At 37.1% G+C, this 24,600-nt stretch overlaps 1 protein-coding gene across 1 annotated transcript in view; it reads left to right on the plus strand.

Annotated features, from left to right (window-relative positions):
- The window catches only part of rasa4 (RAS p21 protein activator 4), a 47,034-nt gene that overhangs the window by 18,092 nt on the left and 4,342 nt on the right, over positions 1-24,600 (plus strand). The window contains exons 5-20 of the mRNA XM_048189565.1: positions 1,568-1,700; positions 3,090-3,171; positions 3,265-3,399; positions 6,112-6,203; positions 12,242-12,359; positions 12,897-13,050; positions 13,205-13,269; positions 14,956-15,068; positions 15,163-15,355; positions 16,493-16,630; positions 16,911-17,055; positions 17,325-17,497; positions 22,223-22,360; positions 22,532-22,667; positions 22,973-23,093; positions 23,274-23,332. Of these exons, the coding sequence (XP_048045522.1) occupies positions 1,568-1,700; positions 3,090-3,171; positions 3,265-3,399; positions 6,112-6,203; positions 12,242-12,359; positions 12,897-13,050; positions 13,205-13,269; positions 14,956-15,068; positions 15,163-15,355; positions 16,493-16,630; positions 16,911-17,055; positions 17,325-17,497; positions 22,223-22,360; positions 22,532-22,667; positions 22,973-23,093; positions 23,274-23,332 (1,995 nt within the window). The remainder of the gene's footprint in view (positions 1-1,567; positions 1,701-3,089; positions 3,172-3,264; positions 3,400-6,111; positions 6,204-12,241; positions 12,360-12,896; positions 13,051-13,204; positions 13,270-14,955; positions 15,069-15,162; positions 15,356-16,492; positions 16,631-16,910; positions 17,056-17,324; positions 17,498-22,222; positions 22,361-22,531; positions 22,668-22,972; positions 23,094-23,273; positions 23,333-24,600) is intronic.

The following is a 24,600-nucleotide window of genomic DNA, read 5'->3' on the forward strand; positions in this document are numbered from 1 at the left end:
AAAAATTTGGTTACCATTGTGGTGATCAGTGTTTCCTTTAGTTGGGCAGTTTGACTTTGCTTTTTGTGTCAGTTTGTGGTTTTTGTAACAGTGTTTATTAAAGCACATAATTCGTTGCAAAAGAAACAATGAACAGAAAAGTTTTAATAATCTTAAAGAAAAATTATTGACCAATCTCATAACTGATAAAAAGTAGATGTTAATAGATGTTCACTAACCAAATTTTGTGGACACATATCAGACATTTTTTTTTCAATACACTGTAGGATTTTTTGAATACACAGACATACAGAATCAGCATATTAATCTCAACAATGGCTCCCAGGATGCATTGCGGCATTAAGTATGTCACCATTGAGATTAATATGCTGATTCTGTATGTCTGTGTATTAAAATGAAATAATCCTACAGTGTATTGAAAAAATAAAATTAAGAATGTTTGATCTGTGCCACATAATTTTGTTAGTGAACATCTATTAACATCAAATAACTACTTTTGATCAGTTATGAGATTAGTCAATTTTTCATCTGATTGTTTCTGTTCTTTGTTTCTTTTTCAACAAATGATGTGCTTTAATAAACCCTGTTACAAAAACCACAAACTGACACAAAAAGCAAAGTCAAACTGCCCAACCAAAGGAAACACTGATCACCACAATGGTAACCAAATATATTCAATAAAACATTAACATCTAAACCTCAGTTAATTCTCAAAAAGAACGGTAGACAAATGACAGAAATAAAGTCAGTCTTTTAGTGATAAGAGAGATTTGATGTCTTTTCAGTTGATTTCTTCTAAGGCTGTGGCTGAAGTCAGTTGTAGTTCTTGTGTTTCTCTTTCCTCCAGTGATTCTGCATGTTATCATCGGGTGTCTTCAATGTTGGCAATAAAAACTAGAGTTCTTAATTCATCTTTGACGTCTGTCTGTTATTCAGATGTTTTTGTTTAAATTTGACTAATTTAAAATGGTTGACTTTAATGGTTGATTTGATTAATTCTTACTCAATTCTTATTTGTTGAATTGAATTAGTAATATTGCATGTAATCTGTTGTCACAATTTTATTGAGTAGATATAACGTATTACTTTTTACAGCTACAATGGAGCAGATTTTCATTGAATAATAGCTTAAATCTCAGTCTGTTCACATTTTAACACACAATTATTGAACATCCAACATGTCAGTAAATACTCTACGATAAGCTTATTCTGTCGAAATACAGCAATGCCATTAATTCTATTACCCTAAGCCTCTTAAAGCTAGAGTTACTGGAGGGACATGATATATTCCATTTATCCCAACCGTCGGCCTACCCAATGTGTGTGTTCAAGTTTACTGACCCTCCCCTATCTGGACATGTGTGCGTTTGCAGATATACAGTAACACAGTGGAAGCCATAATAATACTGCTCTTAATCCTGCTTTTGCGCTATTGTGGCGCTGTGCACTACACCACTTTAGGGTCCCTGTCCTTGAACTTAGCCCAGCATAACTTGAAATGATTAATTTCAACGTCAGTGTCAGGTATATAAATTCTCCTTTTACACTTCTTGTCATTTTTGTTTAGGTGTTGATGGATGGATGAATTTAACAGAGATTGACCCAGATGAGGAAGTGCAAGGGGAGATTCACCTCCAGATCTCAGTGCTGGGAGATCGAGATATCCCACGAAAACTGTGTTGCCAAGTTCTAGAGGCAAGGTGAGGAACTACGAGGAGCAGCTAATGATTTATGACAGGAAACTTGTGATTAGTGCATTTTATCAATCCATGGATTGGAATCGTAAATAATACCTAAATAACCTAAAGTGTCCCTATTATGCTTTTTCGAATATTACCTTTCATGTAGTGTTTAATATAGCTGTTTGTAAATGGAAAAGGTCTGCAATGTTTTAAAGATCGGAGTGCAGATAAATGGAGTTATTCAGGTGCGTAGCCATCATTTCAGAAGTGAGGGGGACAGAAATGTCAAGTTTAATTGACAGGTTTTTTTTTTATCTCTTGCTTGGCTAAGAAATAAAATACACTGCTGAACAGTAACCAATGAATTTCATTTGTTGTTTTTTTATTATTCAACAAATCTAGATTTATTCACATTTGCCCATGAAAACCTCTCTGTGAACATACTTCCCTGAAAAATGTCCCCCGTGTCCCCACGTATTCTAATCCCATGGGGTTATTGTCTCCCAAAAGAAGGAACCAATTTTGAACTGCCTGAAATGAGTCGTCAGTAATTCAAGTCTTTCTTCCTGTATAAACCTGCGTAGGTTTATCACAAATTTGCATAATGCCAGCCTGTGGTCTTCATTGGCTGCCTGCGGAAAACGTCTACTTTGACCTTCAAACACTTTTTTGTAGTTGTAGCCGAGGCCTGGAATAGTTTGGTTTGAGAAGACACTGTTTTCTGCACTGTGAATACAAATCCACTTAGCATGAGGACTGAATTGATGAGGTAAAACCGACAACATCGTTACTGTTCATATCACAGTGTATACAATTGCTAAAGAAGCCTCCGGAGATGAATTCAGATATGGTAGAGTGAGTTTAGTTTATGACACACACTGGAAGCAGTAGACCAATCACAACAGAAAAAAGGTGATGCTGCAATGTATGTTATGAGAAAATTAAAGTGTTTTTGACCTTGGATGCATGTAAACCTATTGTAGGAGACCTCCAAACCAAAATTAGGAAACTTTAAAATAGCAGAATAGGGGCACTTTAATGATTCTTTTACTTGTAAGTATTTTTATTTGGAATTCAAAAAAAGCTATTTCATTGACAAATAAATGTAAAATAATTATTGCAAAAGGTGTGTTTACTTTTTAATGACTTTTCAGACATCTGAATTAGTAACCCTTGGTGAAATATAAATGATGTGAAATATGAAACAACATCCTCCAGGATTACATGAAAATAACCTACGTTTGAAAAATGCTAAGACAATGTATTCAAAGGATTTTGAATTGAAAAAATTCCACTCAGTCTCTGTGAATCATTGACTTTTGAAATGGGGCTTCAGAGATTTTATCCTCATAAGCTACTTTTGGATTTGCGTCTAATATCTTCATGTACTTTCGACTTTGTTTCTAGAGATCTTGCAAAAAAGGATCGCAACGGGGCCTCTGATCCTTTTGTTAGAGTGAGGTACAATGGCAAAACCTATGAGAGTGCGGTAAGGACATATCTTTGTAAGATTCTGATTTGCTCTGCCACACAGTTAGATCTGACCGTCTGTTACTGATTACCATGACCCTGCTTCCTCCAGGTGGTTAAAAAGTCCTGTTACCCACGCTGGAATGAGAGTTTTGAGTTTGAGCTGGACGAGACTCTGGCTGACAGCCTTTTGAGTGTGGAGGTGTGGGACTGGGATCTGGTCAGCAGAAACGACTTCCTGGGAAAGGTGACTGCACATTTCCTTCAGCAAATCCTGGAATATTTCCTCATGCTCTGAAGCTGACCTTTGTCTTAGTTTAAAATAGAACACAAAGCATTTAATTAGTAAAATATTGTGTGTTTAACGTTATTTTTAAACGATAGTTCAACCAAAATGTAAATTATGTCGTAATTGTTTTACCCTCATATTGTTCAAAACTTGTCTGCTGACTTTAATGTGAAACACAAAAATATATTTTTTTGAATTGTCATGCAACTCTTTTATATTGTTATTCATTGATAATCTTCACCTTCAAAACCCTGAAGTCTCATCATAAGTAACTTACAAATATGAGTAAATAATGAAATAATTTTACACTACAATAAAAAAAAAAAAAATGGTTTTCGACCAATAAACACACCAGGTTAGTTTAATATATTGTTATTTTGTGCGTGAGACAAATGAGACAAAAATATATACTTTGTCAATTATTTATTGAGAAACATTTTTACATATTACATATATGTGAGTGGCAAATATATGTGAAGCTCTAAGATTAGTAGTTAATTTGAAGGTGAAATTAGGCTCCATCTATTTTCTTAGATGTTTTCAGTCAATGGGTTGACAATCTGGTGTCAATTTGTGCCCTGTTTTATTTAAAGAACAGGGATCTAGCAAAGTCTGAACTTCACAATATGTGTTTGCGAAAGTGTATCACTTCCACAAACACATGGACCTCAGAAAAAGAGTTGTTGTTGCTCATCAGACTGAAAAAGGTTATAAAACCATCTCTAAAGAGTTTGAACTCCACAAATCCACAGTCCGACAGACTGTGTACAAATGGAGAAAATTCAAGACAATTGCAACCCTCCCCAGGAGTGGTCGGCCAACAATGATCACTCCAAAAGCAAGATATGTAATAGTCTGCAAGGTTACAAAGGATCCCAGTGTAAATTCTATGCAAGTAAAGGTCTCTCTCACGTTGGCTAATGTTAATGTTCATGTGTCCACCATCAGGAGAACACTGAACAACCATGGTGTGCATGGCAGAGTTGCAAGGAGAAAGACACTGGTTTCCAAAAAGAACATTGCAGCTTGTCTGCAGTTTGCTACAGATCATGTGAACAAGCCAGATGGCTATTGGAAAAATATTTTGTGGATGGATGTGACAAAAATCTAACTTTTTGGTTTAAATGAGAAGCATTATGTTTGGAGAAAGAAAAACTACATTATCCCCTCTGTCAAACATGGTGGTGGTAGTATCATGGTTTGGACCTGTTTTGCTGCATTTGGGCCAGAACGAATTGCCATCATTGATGGAACAATGAATTCTGAATTATACTAGCGAATTCTAAAGGAAAATGTCAGGACATCTGTCTGTGAACTTTAATATCCAGAGAAAGTGGGTCATGCAGCAAAAACGAGCCCAAGCACACAAGTCATTCTACCAAGGAATGGTTAAAGAAGAACAAAGTTAATGTTTTGGAATGGCCAAGTCAAAGTCCAGACCTTAATCCAATTGAAATGTTGTGGAAGGACTTGAAGCAAGCAGTTCATGTGAGGATATCCACGAACATCCCAGAGTTGAAGCTGTTTTGTACTGAGGAATGGACTAAAATTCCTTCAAGTCATTGTGCAGTTACTGGAAACATTTAGTTGTTGTTGTTATTGATGCACAAGGGGGTACACCAGAATTCGCATACTTTTGCCACTCACAGATATGTAATACTGGATAACTTTTCTCAATAAATAATTTACAAAGTATATATTTTTTCTCATTTGTTTGATTGGGTTATATATGTCTATTTTTAGGACTTTTGTGATCATTGGGTCATGTCAATCCAGAAATATAGAAAATCCACACACAAACATACATGACACCAAACATTGAACATAAAAGGGCTTCATTTCCTGCTTCCCACTTCTGAATTCATGATTATCACATAGCTTGTCACATTCAAGTGCTTTATTGTGGAAAGAACAGGAATTATGGAGGATACCAGGTTTATTCTTGTGAAATTGTCTGGGAAAATCTGATTACATTTGTCCTGAAGCAATCATGCCATTATAGCTTGCTTCTACAAGTCTTTGAACTCTTTTTTCATGACTTGTGTTTCACGGGGCTCGTACCCGAGCACTCTACATCACAAGTGCAATGCTGTACCAGGTGAACTCCTGAGCAAGTTTAATATGTCAGAAAAACCAAACATATGGAGCTGGTTATGTGATGCAAACGTCAAAATGTATTAGTTTACAAATAATGCACTATGGTAAAAAGTGTTTTGAGGTCATAATATAATATTGTGCAAGGAACCGCGTGAAAATACGTCTTTATTAATTGATAATCTGCCCCTGTAATCATAATTTTGGATTAAAAGTGCTTGCTGTTTTACTGCCTCTAGTGTTCATTTCAGTTGGAATTGAAACTGCAGTGATTTGTACGTTTTTTGCGTTTCGCAAAAAAGGTGGTAGATGTTGGAAGAAATGTTGGTATGTTTTTCCAATGAGCCTATGTTGATTTTTTTTTACTTGTCAATTCAGCATATCCTGAAGTTACGGAAATAATTCAAGCATAGTCACTGTTTCATAACATTGTGTTTGTGGCTGTTTGACAGATGTTCACTGTGACATTGCCTTTGTCAACCAATAATAAATGTTCCAATTGCTGTGGTTAGCTTCGGTTGCTTTGACAGCTAATTGTCACGCCGATTGATATGTGTGTCCTCTGTTTTCCTTCAGGTCCTGTTCAACATCAACAAGCTTCAGTCTGCCCAGCAAGAGGAGGGCTGGTTTCGCCTGGGGCCTGACAAATCTAAACACAGTGAATATGAGTGAGTGTATTTGGAATTGTGGCAAATATGCACACCACCTAAGCAAACCTTGAACTTTGGTTGACACAGCAACAAGTATTCACCTTTAACGGTTGCCTGTGGCAGAGAACATTAAGCAAATGGTGCAAGCACAATAAAATACAAGGGATAATAAAACTATGCTTTGGAAAAAGTGCAACTTTCCCTAGTCAATTCCTGGGAATTAGTCTGAGCTAACATTGAAGGATTGTTACGCACTCTTCCCTCAGGCTCTAACAGTGTTACACTTGTGTGTTCTGGTCCATGTGTTGACAGGAAGTACTAATCCTTTCCCTGGCTAAATCCTGGGATTTTTTTCTGTTCATTCGCTCTATCTCCCCTCCACCCGGCCCTCCTCTCCACCCATAAGAGATCATTTGGCCACGTGGATTGACAGTGGGGATTATATCTCAAGCTGGCACAGGAGGAGTGGGATGGAAAGGCTTATGTAAAAACTCCAGTACGGGGGATTCGGTTGGGTGATGACAAAAGCTATGCGTCATCTGAGAGCTTGTGCGAGTATGTAGGTAGATTAAGGCAGGAAGAGTCTTTGGGGACATGGTGTGTCAGTGTGACAGACTTGTGTCCACATGGGCAAAGGAGGCATTGACATTCATTCAGTTGTTCATTTATTCATGCACTTGACTTGATTGAACTTACTGTCCAAATCCGTCTATGAGTCATGTAGTTCAAGCTCCACGTCTACACGGAGTGTTATGTAGACAAGGTGTAATATTGTGTAAATATTACGGAAAACGTTTTCAGCATTTGAGCATCACAAGTACACTCTATTTTGTTTTCAATATTGCTAAAAAAATGTTGGACCGTTCCATAATCGTATCTTCTTAAAGGCCAAAGGATTGTATTTAGGGCATACATGGACTGACTGTCAATGATTTCAGGATTAACCCTCATGTACTGCCGAGATTGACTTGTTTGGGGTCACAGATTGACTTTATTGTCCTTAAGTTTGGGGGTCCCAGAGACTTCAAGAGTAAAAATAACAGTAGTAATTCCCACATTAAAGGGTTGGTTTACCCCCCAAAAAATCATGTTGTTCCAAACCTGTATGACTTTCTTTCATCCTTGGAACATAAAAGAAGATATATTGAAGATTGTTAGTAATCAAAGAGTTTTGGTTCAATGGGAACCAAAATGAACAATCTTCCAAATATTTCCTTTATGTTCCAAAGAAGAAAGAAAGTTGAGTGTGAGTAAATGATGACATTTTAAATTTTGGGTGGGCTTTCCCTTTAACCTCATTTTTTATCTGCAAACTCTTGTAATTTTTTATTTGATCCTCTGACCTAATCTAAACCAATTTGACAGATATTATTGGACCACTAACCCAGAAGTAATATAACATTTTTCATGTACTTTTGAAACTTAATATGAACTATAACTTCAGATTCTTTTAATAAGATTAGGAAACGTTTTTGAGTTTTTATATGATGAGTTTTAATATGATTCTTCAGTGTTAAATTGTTTGGGCTATTAAAGGGCCCTGGGCTCTCTAAGGCCTCAAACAGGTTAATTTTGTAAAAGTCTTTTCTCAAAATGTTTTAGAGTGGTATGATGGTAAAAAATTAATTAATTATTTAATTACCAGAAATTAAAAATAGATTTTACTAACAGAGATAAATGTACACTGTTTGGGGTTTTGGGTTGGTACAATTTTTTTTTTCTTATGCTCACCAAGGCTGCATTTATTTGACCAAAAATACAATAAAAACAGTAACATTGTAAAATATTATTAAAGTTTAAAATAACTGTTCTAAATTCATTTATATTTTATGTAACTATACTAATGACTACTTACTATACGTTCCTGAGCAACGCTTGACAACTAAACTACACTACTGCTCAAAAGTTTGGGATCGGTAAGATTTTTAATGTTTTTCGTTTCGTCAGCTCACCAAGGGTGCATTTACTTAATTAAAAATACAGTAAAAAACAGTAATATTGTGAAATATTATTACAATTTAAAATGACTGTTTTCTATTTGAAAATATTTTAAAATGTAATTTATTCTTGTGTTGGCAAAGCTGAATTTTCAGCATCTATAATCCAGTCTTCAGTGTCACATGATCCTTCAGAAATCATACTAATATGTCAATTTGCTGCTCAAGAAACATTTAATGTGTACAATTGTACAAAATATTTGTGTACAATATTTTTTTTCAGGATTCTTTGATGAATAGAAAGTTCAAAACAACAGTGTTTATTTGAAATCTAATCTTCTGTAACATTATAAATGGTTTACTGTCACTTTTGATTGATTTAATGCATCCTTGCTGAATAAAAGTATTAATTTCTTTAATTTCTTTTCAAAAAAATAAAAATAAAAATTCTTACTGACCCCAAACTTTTGAACGGTAGTGTAAAATGTTACAAAAGCTTTGTATTTCAGATAAATGCTGTTCTTTTGAACTTTCTATTCATCAAGGAATCCTGAAAAAAAAGTACACAACTGTTTTCAACATTGATAATAATAACAAATATTTCCTGAGGAACTAATCATCATATTAGAATGATTTCTGAAGGATCATGTGACACTGAAGACTGGAGTAATGATGCTGAAAATTCAGCTTTGCCAACACGAGAATAAATTACTTTATAAATTGTAATAATATTTCACAATATTACTGTTTTTACTGTATTTTTAATTAAATAAATTAAGCCTTGGTGAGCAGACGAAACTTCTTTTAAAAACATTAAAAATCGTACTGATCCCAATCTTTTGAGCGGTAGTGTATATTATATAAAGTTATCACAATTTTATTTTCAAAATTGGCAGATTTCATCGGCCTTGAATATGCTGATATACAACCGTCTGTTCTTTCTAAACAGTTTTTACTTTTTTCTATTCAGACCAGATTTAAAAAAAAAAAAAAAACAAGATGGGAATTAAAATGTCACAGCCAATCCTGAACAAAGGATTATTTGACTCTAGGTTTTTGCCCACATGCAATAAAAAAAACAAAAACAATGTTTGATAATCATCTCTGAGCCATCATGTCCCTATATATATTTGCAGCATCTGAGATGTTGTTATGAACTTATTTTTATATTTCGTGAGGATGCCCCAGAAGTAATTTAGATTTTTCTGTAGGAAGTTTGTTGGGTTTTTTATTCATTCTGATGTCATCCTGACGAAAAGTTTCCCATTAAGCTCCTATAATCTCTCGCTCCCCTTGGGTGATCCGCTCTCATCTCAGTGAACAAATCAAGCTGTTGTTGTTTTTGTTTATTTTCTCTTTCTCCTCTTTTCACTCCCTCACCGTCTTCTTCCTGATTGGATTTTTGACGGCCCACCATCTGTTGCCTGCTGTTCAGTGACTGGCTGTTATGGTGGCCTTCGCCACACACACATACTCTCTTCCAATTCCCACCTTCCCTCGAGTATTACCCATTTTTACAGTGAGAGAGCATGTGGCGTATGGAGTAACTGAATGTACAAGTTACAAAATATTAATGATAATATCATCTCCACTGCAAAAAAAAATATTAAGATGTTTTAGAATGACAAGGGAGTCATATCATGAGAAATCTATTTTTCTCAATCTTTCAAAATACACATACAGATATGTAACTCTAATATGTCAAGTCAACAAAATTAAATAATAATTTTGAACTTGGCTTTATCCAATGTTCAGAGATCTGTTTTGGACATTTTTGCAAATTGGTGCACATTTCTTAGAGCATATTGAGTTTTTCTTTTTTTAGTCTTGAGTAATTCTCTCATATTCATCAGAGCAGTATCTTCATTTTATGGACCTGGGACAAATTTTGTCCCATGATGAGTAGACTATACCACAGTGGATCTTAGTGGACCCCTCTTTTGTCACATTAGCTGTCGCATTCTTGCTTGTCACCCTTTGTATCTTGTACCCTTTGCCAATTAAACAGGTACAACTCTTGCAATCTTCCTCCAGCTACACCTTGTGGTTTGTGTATTCTTCAGGTAAAGGGAAGCAATTAAAAGAAACAGAAAACAGGTCACATTTCCATTTCCATTACAGCACCGATTAGGCCGTTCAGAGTACAGATAATGTGGTTGAGTAAACACAGTATCAGTTTTTGCTTGTTTAGTGTGAAAACAAAACACTGATGCTTAACAGACTGACCTTATGCATGATGGAAGCAGTATATTAAGTCATCATAAGATGCTCAAAAATGTAGGTAACGTTGAATGCATATTTTTGGATGAACTATCCCTTTAAAGCTGCAGTCCGTAACTTTTTTTGGTTAAAAATGATCCAAAATCAATTTAAATCAAGTACATAACCAGCCAGTGTTCAAAACTATCTCCTTACCTTAGCCCGATTCACAACGGTAAGATTGTAATAATGTTTTTTAATTCGGGTGGTACTGGTAGGTTTCCACGGGAAATTCAAGCATGCAGCCATTCGTCTTTGCATTATTATGTCACGTCTGTTTGCACAAAGAACAAGTCCCAGCTAGTAGGCTGTATCATGTGAGGATGCTGATGGTAGCGGTCTAGCGCCTCATTTATAGCCTTTTCTCACAGCAGCTGATGGCGGATAGTATGGTACAGTATGACAAACGGACAATTAGAGATTAGACTGTACAGAAATTGAAATCTACAGGTAACGCTAATACACACTAAATACACATAGTCACGCAATGCTGATGTTGTTAACATTAACAATTTGAGAACAAAGTATAATAATAATAATAATTTGCACGGTTTGACTTGGTTTGATTTAATCACCATTGGCAGCGTGATTTATTGTAATGCTTTTTTTCTCAGTTGGTCAGAACAAAAGTGGCAGACATGTTAATTACTTGTTCAGATGACATTCTCCGGTAAAAATTACTCTTACTTCCAAGACTACAATCTGTGATTCGGAAGTACAGTAGTGGTGCGGTGACAGCCACACATTCTCCTCAAAACATTAGATTCATCCGATCTGAGGAGCCGTGTTGATGAACAACTCACGTGAAGATGATAATTCAGCAGTTAACTCCAATTGCAGGTTTCAAACAGAGATGGTGACAAAAAGGCAAAACTTATGGGCTACAGCTTTAATTATGCCACAATATAAGATAACTTATTTTGATCAAATTCTAACGCATCATCATATGTAACACTTACAGGTGCTGGTCATATAATTAGAATATCTTCAAAAAGTTGATTTATTTCACTAATTCCATTCAAAAAGTCTGGTTCAGTGTTCACTGTAATCTGATCCTGCTGGTTCAGAGTTCCTCTGAAACCCTCCACCTTCCCCAGCTCCACCTGTTTAACATGCTAAAGCTACTCAGAGAGTAGTCATGAACCAAATATATTAATATTACTCCAAAATGAATTACATTTATTAATTAAAAACTGATTAATATTTGTGTGTAATTGAGTATTTTACCATTACCTCATCATCATGCTAATGTCAGAGTTTATTGAAATTAGTTGAGTTGTCTCTCCTGTGGAGTGTTTCAGTGTAGTTTGCTGTGTTCTGATTATAGAATGTTTCAAATAAGCCATTTATGAGTTTATGGCAGCTCGGATGCTGCCTACGTGGGCAGTAGGTTTGCTTGTATCTAGATTGTACAGCTGTAGCCGAGAGCCATTTTAACTCCGTACATTTCTGAAGCCAAATTGTCTCCAAATGCTTGCTGCAATATTGTGTTTTTCAGTTGGGTTGCCACGGTGTCCTCATTTTCTGTTCCATCATGACAGAGTTGGAAAACACATCCACCCACATTTACAGTAATAACATTTACTGTTTGTCTTTTTATGTATCGTTGAACAGAACAGTGTCCTTAATGGAGTCATTCTGCCTAATTTTGTTTGTCTACCATGCTGTGCTTTACTTCCTGGAAAGATTTCACTGGGTTTTTTCCTTATGAGTAATGTTTTCTTATGTGAAACTACAGGTTAAGGGGATGTTTTATCATTTTTCATTAAACATTAAAATCACATTTTAATTTTAAAAAGAAGAAGCTGTATGTTCTGTAACCTAATATAGTGTTGTTACGATTCTCTTATTATTTCCTAGAGGAACTCTGGGTTCTCTGCGGCTTCAGCTACGGCTTCGAGATGAGGTTGTGTTGCCATCCAGCCATTACAAGCCACTCACAGAACTACTCAGCCAGTCGGTCGGCTCTCAGCTCAACGTGAGTCTGATGCCATTTGGACTGAACCTTATCTCAGGGAATATGCCTGGGCATTATCTCTTAAATTCACATGGCATATTCCTTTTAACAAGATAACAAGACATAATTTTGTGTATGGATTGCGAAATGCGGCACTCGTTGTTATCTGATCTCATTTGTATGCATGTGATGGATACTCTACTCGTGCCTGCGAATGTTAAAGGGACAGCTGACCTAAAAATTCTCACATGATTTACTCATCCTATCAGTATGTTTTTTCAAACCTTTATAAGTTTTTTCTATCCGTGAAAAACACAAAAAATGTTCTCTTTTCCATATGTTTTGTGTTCCAAAGTCATACAGGGTTTGAACAACATAAGGATGTGAATTAATGATGACAGAATCTTCTGTTTTGAGTAAACTATCCCTTTGCACATCAAAATAAACAATAAAGCATGTTCCCTATGGTTAATGTGTTATTGTTTTAGTTCACAGTACATTTTAAGTTCATTTTAAGCATAACCTCATTTGTGACTGAAATGACTGTGTTAATTGTAGGGCAACTGGCCTGATTTCATCGTGCTGATTGATGAGACCACTACAGCAGAGAGCAGACAGGAAGTAGCTAATAATCTGGTGAAGCTGTTTTTGGGTCAAGGGCTTGTCAAGGAGTTCTTGGATGTTCTGTTCAAACTGGAGCTGGAAAAGACTAGTAAGCAAATGAGAAACATATAAATATGAATTATCTAGTTGTTGTATCCTGGTTGTATATTAGCAAAAACCTTTCTACATCTTACGTGCACTGTGATGCCATTGATGCTATGATTTTTGTTGTTGTTGTTGTTGTTGTTGTTGTTGTCCTTCAGCTGAACCCAACACACTATTCCGCAGTAATTCATTAGCATCCAAGTCTATGGAATCATTTTTGAAGGTAAATATACTTAGTAATATACATGGGTTAAGGTGACCAGATTTCTGAGAAAAAAAAACAAACAAAAAAACAGGGACATTTCCTAGTTCAGTGGTTAAAATATAATTGAAATTTCACTTGTTATTATCCATTCATTAAAACAAACAAACAAACAAACAAACAAACAAACCAACAAGCAAAAAACAGGGAGAATACATTTGTCAGGAGTATGTTTGGTTCATTGTGTTCTGTTTTGGTTTCGTTTTCATGGTTTGCCTGATTTTGTTCTGCTAGTTTGTTTCCATAGTTTATTATTAGTTCCACACCTGTTCTTAGTTCTGTTAATCATTCTGTGTATTTAAGCCCTTAGTTCTTCTCAGTTCTTTGTTCAGTTTCGTATTATGTGGTTGTGTTCTATTTTGATTCCTAAGTTCTCTTGTGTTTTCAGAGTTATATTGTAATAAAGAGTTTTTCTGTTATTTCCCTATCGACTTGTGCATTACTACAGCCACACCATCAAACCGTTACAACAATGTTTTTTTGTTAAATTGTTGTGGGTTCCATATACTGTTCTGTATACAGTAATGCTGGGTGAACTCTGGGAAGAGAGGATCCAAATGCAGATATACATTTAATTAATAATAATAATGGCTTACAAAACATGGGAACTAGAACCACCGTAGAAGGACAAGACCCAACAAAAAACAGAGCAAACACTGGGGCACACAGGAAATACATGACCCTATTATTATAATTAACTATTAAGATGTTTGTGGGTCATAATGACCCTAACTGGTTTTAATACAATTTAATTCACCAAAATCACACTATAAAAAAACAGTAAACGGAAACCATTGCATAACAGTATTTTATTATAACAAAATTATTACTACAGAAACAAATTACAAAAATAAAACAAAATAAATTAAAATAAAAATGAGAATATATGACAAATAATAATCAAAAAATTATTTTCAGAAACTGTGAATATACTGTAAACTGTTACAAGTTTGTTTTTTTTAACTTTTCAAATGTTATTTTATGTTTGTGTATCCCAAATTAGGCAAATTATTTTGGAGTTTAGGTTCATTTTGAGCACAAAGTTTGTGCTTTCTGCGAATATAATTGTTGAAATTGTAATTTAGTTTTTTTTTTTTTTTCATATCAGGGTGTACTATTACTCTTGTAGTATAGTTAAGATGTGTGTGTGGGAATTACTGCATTCGGGAACATTTAAAATTGTGTGCAAAACAAAAGCTGAGACTGTCCTCAGAAAACAAGGAAGTCTGGTCACCCTAATGTGTGTAGCATGTCTAATAATTGTGCAGAAATCTTTCAACTAATTTAAAGTTTATATGAAAGCCAGACTTTTGTCTTGCAGTATTAAGTTTGATTCTCGTTATTTATGTTAGCCAAGAACTGCCCAGACAGAAAGGTACCATCTTACTTTTTGAGAAAAGATTATACGAAGACAAACATACACACATTGATAAATCAATGTTCAAGACCAGAATCAAGATCAGGAACATGCATTTAGAAATTAAATAAGGTTCGATTGGATTTAATGTTAAATTTTGCTGTATTGTACATCTACACCAGCTTAAACTCCTGCTGTTTTATTATATTTCATTCCAGTTTTCATAATGTGATTATGTGCAATATTACACAAAGGCACCTTTGACTTTTGTCTTCATTTTCTCATTGCAGGTGGCTGGGATGCAATATCTGCACAGGCTTCTTGGCCCCATAATAAACCGAATCTTTGAAGAAAAGAAATATGTGGAACTAGACCCCAGTAAAGTAGAACTGAAAGAGGCAGGGTAAGACAACTATGACTCATGCTTACATTTTACATTTTTATGGTTCAAAAAGGTCAGTTTCTCTGAATTTTTCATGGGTCTTCTGGTATTATAGGTGTGCAGGTTTGCACCGTCAGCAGACTGAGTCTGATATTATTCAGCAGAGCTCCAGCCTCCTGCAGTCGTACCTGTCTGAGCTGCTCACCTCCATCCTGCAGTCGGCTTCCTACTGCCCCCTGCTCATCTGTCAGGTTTTCCATCAACTCTACCTCAGAGTGCAGGAACGCTTCCCTGACCAAGAGTACCGGGTCAGTGATGTTTATTTTCTTAAATGTTATTTATACGGTCATTGAGGACATTCTGGATTCACAAGGTGTGTCCTAGTGTCCTAACAATTCACTAAAAATGTAATTATGTCCAGTTTTCAGCTGTTTTACCAGCCCATTTTTGCCTGGACAAAAAAAAAAAAAAAAAAAAAAAAAAATCCCATAGACGTACAGTGAAGGACAGGTTTAAAAATGTTGAATATCATGCAGACTCAATGGTGGACTATTTTGCACCATTTTAAAATTAGACATTAAAGGGATAGTTCACCCAAAAATGAAAATTCTGTCATCATTTGCTTACCATTATGGCATTCCAGGCCTGTATGACTTTCTTGCATCTGCAGAACAAAAAAAGAAGAGTTTTTTTTTTTTTTTTTTTTTTTTTTTTTTTTTATAAATGTCAGTGGTGTCCAGTGTTGTTTTGGACCACAATGATTTTTATTCAAAAGAGTTTAAAAATATCATTTTTTGTATTCCGCATAAAAAGAGGGCATGAGTACATTTAACAACAAACAGCAAGTGCTGAATGAATCTGTGTTTCTGAACAAATAGGTTGAGTGAATAATTCAATGACTCACTCATAAAGACAGGCACTTGCTTCATTCCTGAATGAATCAGCCATTTTAAACAAATCGGTTGAATAAATGATTCAATTGTCTCATGTCCTCCAGAGGTCACATTTTTTAGTTGTATAAGTCATTGAGGCTGCCACATTTTAGTAAAGTACATTCCAAAGTCATACAGAAATTACAATTTACACTTCACAAGGAATAACGGTCAATTTTATGACGGCTACTTTTCAGAAATGAGACATCCTTGATGCGGCTGACAAATGCAACCTCCGGAAGAGACTGTAATTGCAGTGTTATGCATTCATGCAGTACAAATATGGATTTTATAAGATAGTGGTTACATTTGATTGGTAGCAGCCTTAGTCCCTAGTGTCTTAAAATTAAAATAAGAGAATTCATTGATTAAATTTAAGAATTTGAAAAATGATCACACATGCATTTAATGAGGTTAGAAAAAAATGTCATTATAAAGGTAAAAAAATGTCCCTGGAAATAAACATATTTAGATTATTGTTTTTTTATGACCTGGTTGTATATTCTTCCTCAGAAGGTGAAGTTCATTGCTGTGACCAGCTTCCTGTGTCTGCGGTTCATTTCACCTGCCATCATGTCTCCAAAATTATTTCACCTGCGTGAGAAACATGCTGATGCCCGTACGAGCCGCACACTCCTGCTACTTGCCAAAGTATGACCAGTTTTCAAGGAAACCATTGTTGTGAATGCTAGTAACATATCAACTGAAAAGACATAGTATCATTGTCCAGCTGTTATATCTCTTTAACTTAACACAAATCAAGCTCAGATACTTTCAGTTAATGGAGAATAAGGTGTTGCACTCACTGTCGCAATAACATTAACTATTTATGTCAAGGTATAGTCAAGGATTTTGACCTGGATTCATAGACCTCATTATGGTTAATGTATTCCCTCTTGCGTCATTGTGACTGCCCTGTGTGTTTCCTCAGGCTGTGCAGACCATTGGGAATATGGACACTCTTGCATGTTGCTCTAAAGAGCCATGGATGGTCCCCTTGCAGCCAGCCATACAGCAAGGCATCACCCAACTCAAAGACTTCATCACAAAACTGGTCAACTGCCATGAGTCAGAGGGTGAGCTGCTCTAAATTAGTCATTAGATGAAAAATTGAGTGGATCCCCATGCATGACTGGAGACTCATTCAGACCTGTCAAATCTGTTCAATCTTAAGATAATAAATCTCCATTTTTTATCCTTTTTAATTTTCTTGTTGAAGCAGCAGGTTTAATCGTGTAGTTCACCCAAAAATGAACAGACCCTGAAGAGATGGAGCAGACAGTCAAGAACCTAATTTTATTCACTTGTCTTGCTCTCTCTCTCTTTGCTTTATTTTTTAAAACAGATCTTGAGCTTCAGACACGAATGAGCCTACAATGTGGCACTATGGAGAAAGAAGGCTTCCTCTTCCTCCACAGGACCAAGGACAAGTGTATGCCCATGACATCACCCTTTAAGAAGTACTATGTCACGCTCAGTAAAGACACTCTGTCCTACTCACGGACGCAACACTCTAAGGTAAGAAGCACTGATGGCTTAACTTTAATGTGGGTTTGAAATTGTTATTGTGTTATTTATTTTCAGCAACCAGCAGAATAGAAACATGAAACATGTACATACGATATACATGAATATAGAAAATGGAAAAAGAGAATAAATAATATTTATATATATATAATTTAGTTGATATTAAGTGAAAATTTATCTGCACTGGATATTTCCTTTTGAGTGGAACTCAGCGCTGCATCATCGATTGACGCTATGGTAACACTTTGCATGAGCCGGTGTCTGAAGCACGTGTTTACACAAACCAATCCGCGATTGGCTGAATGTGATGATGTAGCGATGTACCGCAGTACGTCACTGAAAGGCTATAAATAGATAAATATATGCGTCAAATGCGTCATCAGATTCTAATTGTCTGATTTCGCATGTGTGAATGTATGCTTGCTTCATCGTGTGATTTGTTTGTCCGAACAAAGTCAGGAGTTATTTTCCACCATGTCAGGCTCTAAGTTTAGGAGATGTGTGTATATTACTAGTGACGACAGTTGCTGGTATGGTCATTGCAGAGCAGCACCTGTGACTCAACCTTATGAGGATCAAGGAAAAAGACAAGGATTTCCTTCTGGATGCCCCGATTTTGCCTTCTGGCCTGTTCGGCGACACAGTTAATACCGTTGTCGACAGATACCAGGAGGCTAAGAAACAGTTGGTGGCATTCAGAGAACTGATCCCTTGCCAAATCCAGGAGCCGGCTTCATCCACCAGCCACTCCAGGTCAGGGCCTAGTGACAGGCCCCTTGTTGAAAGGACAAGCATGGTAACCCCATTCACAGAGGCAGGGGGACTTGGAAGAGCACTCAGCCACAGTCATCCAGGGGGAGACAGTACCTTAGGGCTTTTATCTCCTCTAGGATGGCTAAGAAAAAGTCCTGGCTGTTATGAGCCCTGGCCCCCAAGGGAGTCCCCCCCGGGCCGGTCCTTGCATACAAGGACATTGTGTGCTTGAGACCCTTAGCAAGGCATCTCTCCCTACCCCTCAACTAATCATGGTTTGGGGGGTAGAGGTGCCCAACAGACTATTTGTCCAATCTTCACTCACAAGCAATTGTTCCATTCAGCCGACTCGGTCGGTCTCTGCCAGTTCGCTGATTCAGGATACCAGGGCCAGTTCTATCGAAAAAAGTATCCCTCTGTCAGACTTTATGGCAGTGTGGCAGGTACTGCAGAATGTCTCTCAGTGGGTACTTAATATGGTAAGAAAAGGTTACAGGATTCAGTTTGCCTTCCGTCCACCTCAGTTCAATGGCATAGTAGCAAAAGTGGTATGTGTAATCAGAATAAGTCTCTTTCAGCCAGGAACTACAGTTTCTCCTGGCTAAAGGGGCCATAGAGAATGTACTCCTCCCAGAGAGGGATTCAGGGTTCTACAGCCAGTACTTTACTTTGCCCAAAAAAGGACGGGGATTGCATCTGATTTTAGATCTGAGGGGCCTGAACTGCACTCTTCGGACACAGGTTCAAGATGGTAACCCTCAAACTAATCGTGTCACAAATTCGATCTGAGTACTGGTTTGTGATGATAGATCTAAAGGATGACTACTTTCACATCGGGATTCTGCCAGAACACAGGAAGTTTCTCAGATTTGCTTTCGGGGTGATGCGTATCAAAAGTGAGTTCTTCCTTATGACTTTGCACATTCATCAAGTGCTGGCTGTGCTGTGCTGGCTCCTTTGCGACTCCAGATTGAACTCCAAGAAGGGTGTACTTTCTCCATCTCAAAAAAAAAAAAAAAAAAAACTATTTTCTGAGAGTGATGTGGGATTTTACTACAATGCAGGCACATCTGTCTCCTGCATATGTAAAGTTGATCCTAGCTGCTATGAAAGATATCAGGCTAGGTCAGGAGCTTTCAGTCTTACGGGTTCAGAGACTTATAGGTCTCATGCTGGCAGCAGCCAACATCATGCCACTAGGCCTGGGGACCTCATTGTCATTGGCACATAAATTGCCTAGAAATGAGGGCACTTCCTCCCACGTCTCTAATTGGAAAAAAAATTCAAGTCATTGAAAGCAGTTTACATTCCAGGGCATTCAACTTCCAATCAACTGTCTTGTCTGTTGTTTCAGTGCTGGTGTTCCTTCATGAACGCCATTCAATGGGTTGGACCCTGGCTACATTAAAGGGGTGGTTCAGTGTTTTTTTTCTAGGCTTGATTGTGTTTTTGGGGCACAGTTTAACATGTCTTAATGCTTTGTTTTTTTTGAAAACACTGTATTTTTCATATATTTTACCTTTATTCTACACCTCTGTTTCCACTGTCATATGAACGGCTCGTTTGACTTCCTGCTTCTATGAAGCCACTCCCTCCAATATACGCAATGTGCTCAGATTGGTTGGCAGGTTGGTAGCTGGCCCAGTGTATCGTGATTCGCTGAAGCGTCTGGAAACGCCACGCCCCTTATCATTCGTTGTTAGTGCTTCAGAGGAAATGTAAATAATAGCGTCTGTATTGCTGTATCAAATTGAACCTAATCAGACCCAGATGAAGAGGGTAAAGCAGAACCTCTCCAATCGCGGCTTTTAAAGGACGTTTATGAATGGCATTTCATTTAGTATTTGTGTCAAAGTGTTTAGATGCTGTAACTGCTGTTTGATAGCTTTCAATATACAGTTTTATCCTCATTAAAGCTTTACTGTAGCCGAATACATGACTGAGTAGTATCATTTTTGTAAAGGTATCGTTTAATTTATAGCATGAACAACTGTTTGTCTATGAACATAGAAGTTTGTTGGAGAAGTATGCACTAGAATTGAGCTAACTGGCTAACGAAGAAGAGACGAGTTGCTCTTTGTACATGTCCTTGATGCAACCAAAAATAGCAACAGAACTATACATTTAAAAGACATGTACAAACAATAAAACGTACTTACAGTTTGAAGCCAATAAACAGCAGCTTCTGCTTTTAAAGTAGGAACTGCTCCATCTTTCAGTAATGGCCTTTGTGCAAATCCAGCATTGAACTCGTGTAGATTCTGGAAGCTGTCTTCAGCGCCGCATCCAGTGTAGAAAATATCACAGATTTAATGGGTTCTATTATCTTTTGACGCATCACGCCATGCCGCTCACTTCTGGTGTACACAACTCTTCCGCTTTCATTATGCTGCGCCACATAGCCTCGCCCACTTTGTTGCGTGTTCCCGGGGGCAGTGTTTTGCAGGGTTTATGATGTCACCAACCCGGGAAGAAGCTCGTTGTAGTCCGAACCGGTCGTTTTTGTAGGCATTAAACTGCCATAACTTTAAAGGACAATATCTCCATTTGCATTGAACTTTCAGCGCTGTAACTTCCCTCTGCCTCATGAGACACAAGACCAAGAAAGTCTGCATCTGCTATATCCTGTCCATCCTTTGAGAATCTACATCCACTGCTGAGGCCAGTGATGTAAGTCCTCTCAGCTTCTGTCTGATTTGGTGGCTGTAATAGTGGGAATGCTGTCACCAAGCAGTGTATCTCGCATTGGATTACTGACACGATTTCCCTCTCCTATGAGGCAAGCGGAAGGGCTTCACCTTTAGGAGTTAGGGCCCACTCAGTTAGGAGTGTTGCATCCTCCGAAGTTCTTGCTAGGGGTGCACCCTTGCAAAAAGTTTGTGCTGCAGCAGGATAGTCCTCTCCACACACGTTCATCGGGTTTTATAGTCTGGACCTGGATTAAACTCCAGGGTCTCAAGTCCTTCAGGGTTGATCTGGCCTCAGCCTGCACTCAGCAACTGTCTGTGTAGATACACAGCGTTGTGGGTCAGCTGTCCAACATTGATATTAAAGTTATCATAGCATCAAGTCATGACGCAGCATTGAGTTCCTCTCGAAAGGGAACATCTCAGGTTATGTATGTAACCCGGTTCCCTTAGAGGGGAATGAGACACCATGTCATGCTGCCACGCCCGGCCAAGCCTGTATGTCTTCTGAAGACAATTAGATTCTGACACTCACTCGGCTACCATCTATTTGTGGTTTCAGTGATGTACTATGTTATGTTGCTATGTCATCATGTTCAGCCAATTGCAGATTGGCCTGTGTAAATACGTGCTTCAGACACCAGCTCCCGCAAAGTATTTCCAAAGCATCAAGCCATAATGCGGCATATGTACATAACATATGTAACCTGAGATGTTTCTATGGTCAATTTTATGTCCCAGGGGATTTTTATTAATGCAACAAGATTTAAGATTTCAACCAGATTTTCTTTTTGTTTTCAGTTATTGTTGTTACCTTATAAAATCTTTACTGTATTTATTGCAGTATATTTGTCCTAGACCCAGGCTTTTGATCCCCAAAAAAGAAAATTCATTATAAATATATGAATATTATTTTATTATTTTTTAAAACTATGATAGTCTAAACCAGTGTTATTTTACTATTATTTAAGCAGCATATTGTTAGATTTTATTTAATATTTTGAATGATCTTTTATCTAATTTCATCTAATATTTAGTTTATTTAAGTTTTGTTTTAATTAATAAAAATAATTTTAATAGTTTTAGTTACCGATAATATCCCTGGTCTAAAAATAACATAAACCATAAAATATAAGTGAATGGAAACATAGCTAATGTGAGTGAAGAGCATGCTTTAAGTGAAATATAAGTTTATTACATCAAAAATACCTATAGAAACTCCCATATATACAGTATATAAGATATATTAAGCAGGCTCTGGTCTCTGAATCTGTAGAAGAGCTCGTCTATTTCGCTACCAAAGATCCGAGCGGTAGAGAAGGTGGAGGAAAAGTGCTTTGGTAATGCCAACGTCATGCAGATTATCTCAAGTGAAGATTCAGGCCAGCAGGAGACCCTGTACCTCGACTGCAAAGTTAGTATTGCACTGGATTCACAAATAAAACGTGAATGTGGCTATTCATAAACACTGACTCAGACATGTGTTTGTTGTTGGTGAGATTGTAAGAATGGGCCCTAAAAAAAAACTCAAATGGGTTATTTGATGTCTCATTGTTTGATACTCTGTCTCTCTGTGTGACTGTAGAGTGTAAATGAGTTGAATCACTGGCTGTCAGCTTTGAGGAAAGCCTGCAGTCACAACACAAACACTATGAGCTGCTATCATCCTGGCATCTATAAAGCAGACAGATGGAGCTGCTGCCATCAGAAGGAGAAATCAGGTACTGCAAATATTAGATGATGTATAAGCAAACTAGGCTTGTGATCTGTTTGGGGTCTCTTATGCTCACCAAGGATAAATTTATTTGATCACAAATATAGTAGAAAAACAGTAATATTGTGAAATAAGCATCATTGCTTTAAAAAAAAATTAAAAACTCTTACTAAACTGGGGTGCGTTTCCCGAAAGCATCGTTGGTGAACAATGGTCGTAAGTCCCATTGAACTCTATTGGTAACGACGGAACTTACGACCATAGTTCGCTTTGGGAAACGCACCCCAGGACTGATAAACTCTTTGTTCATAGACCCAGGCTGTGATAAAACCAGGCATGGAGTGACTCTGCAGGAGTGGTATGACCCACTGGACCCAGACCTGGAGGCTCAGCTCATCTACCAACATCTCAGTAGTGTCCAGCATGCCATGCGGTAATGTGGCATTAACATACTGGGCCTGTTTATGACATTTATGACAACTGAAATGATTGATTCAAGCACATAATTCTATACAATAATAATTCAAAGTGAATAAATTATACGAAGCAGTTCAAAATACATGTCAGTTTTGTAATACCGTCTCTAAAAATTATGTTTTGCAATTTTTTGCAGAGATAAGTATTTCAAGTTGAGAGAGCAGCAGGGAGTTCAGGAGGCAGATTCAGTAAGAGGTAAGTTATGAAGCCTGCCGGACACCTCAGTGGCATATCCCTCCCTGCTTTCTTTCAGCACTATTATTAACTAAAGCTATTAAAATCCTTTTCAGTAATTGAAATATTGCTGAAATAAAATGAAATATAAATATTAGATGAAAAAATGCCCGTATTAAGCTATTTTAAAGGCTAATTTTGTTTTAGAGGTCTCCTACAATGGGTTTACATGCATCCAAGGTCAAAAAAACATTGCAGCATCACCTCGTTTCTCAGTGTCTGAAAAAGTTTGATAAAGGATCCGGTCTCTCTAAACCCCTCCTTTCTGAGAGTCTACTCTGCTTTGATTGGTCAGATGGCCCAGTCTGTTGTGATTGGTCTACCGTTTAAAGCATGTGTTGGAAACAATACCTCATTAGCATATCTGAATTTCAGCTCCAGAGGCTTCCTCAGCACTTGATACACAGTGATTCAAACAGTAATGATGGCGTAAGTTTTACCCTATTGATTAGAGTCCTCATCCTTTGGAAGTGAATACAAAGTGGATTTGCTTTCACAGCACAGAAAACAGCGTCTTCTCTACATGTCAACAACACGAATCAAACTCTTCCAGGCCTGAGCAGCTACAGAATTTGAGGGTCAAAGTAGACGTTGTTCGCTGGCAGCTGATGAAGACCATATGCTGGCATTATGCAAATTTGTTACAAACCAACAGAGGTTTGTGCAGGAATTAAGAGTGTAATTACTGACGACTAGTTTCAGGCAGTTCAGAATCAGTTCTTTCTTTTAGGAGACAATAACATTTGTTGTGCACTTTGATCTTTGAAAGTTGATCTTTGAAAGTTTGTGAATGGACCTTTTCCATTTACAAACTGCTATAACACACTACATGAAAAGTAATATCTGAAAAAGCATAAAAGGGGCACTTTAAAGGTGCCCTAGATTCAAAAATTGAATTTACCTCGGCATAGTTGAATAACAAGAGTTCAGTACATGGAAATGACATACAGTGAGTCTCAAACTCCATTGTTTCCTCCTTCTTATGTAAATCTCATTTGTTTAAAAGACCTCCGAAGAACAGGCGAATCTCAACATAACACCGACTGTTACGTAACTGTCGGGATCATTAATATGTACGCCCCCAATATTTGCATATGCCAGCCCATGATCAAGAATCAAGACATTAGACAAGCCAGTATTAACGTCTGTAGCTGTGCACAGCTGAATCATCAGACTTTATGCAGGTAAGCAAGCAAGGACAATAGTGAAAAATGGCAGATGGAGCAATA

This window comes from Megalobrama amblycephala, linkage group LG4, assembly GCF_018812025.1.
Source record: "Megalobrama amblycephala isolate DHTTF-2021 linkage group LG4, ASM1881202v1, whole genome shotgun sequence".
In the NCBI taxonomy this organism is placed as follows: Eukaryota; Metazoa; Chordata; class Actinopteri; order Cypriniformes; family Xenocyprididae; genus Megalobrama; species Megalobrama amblycephala.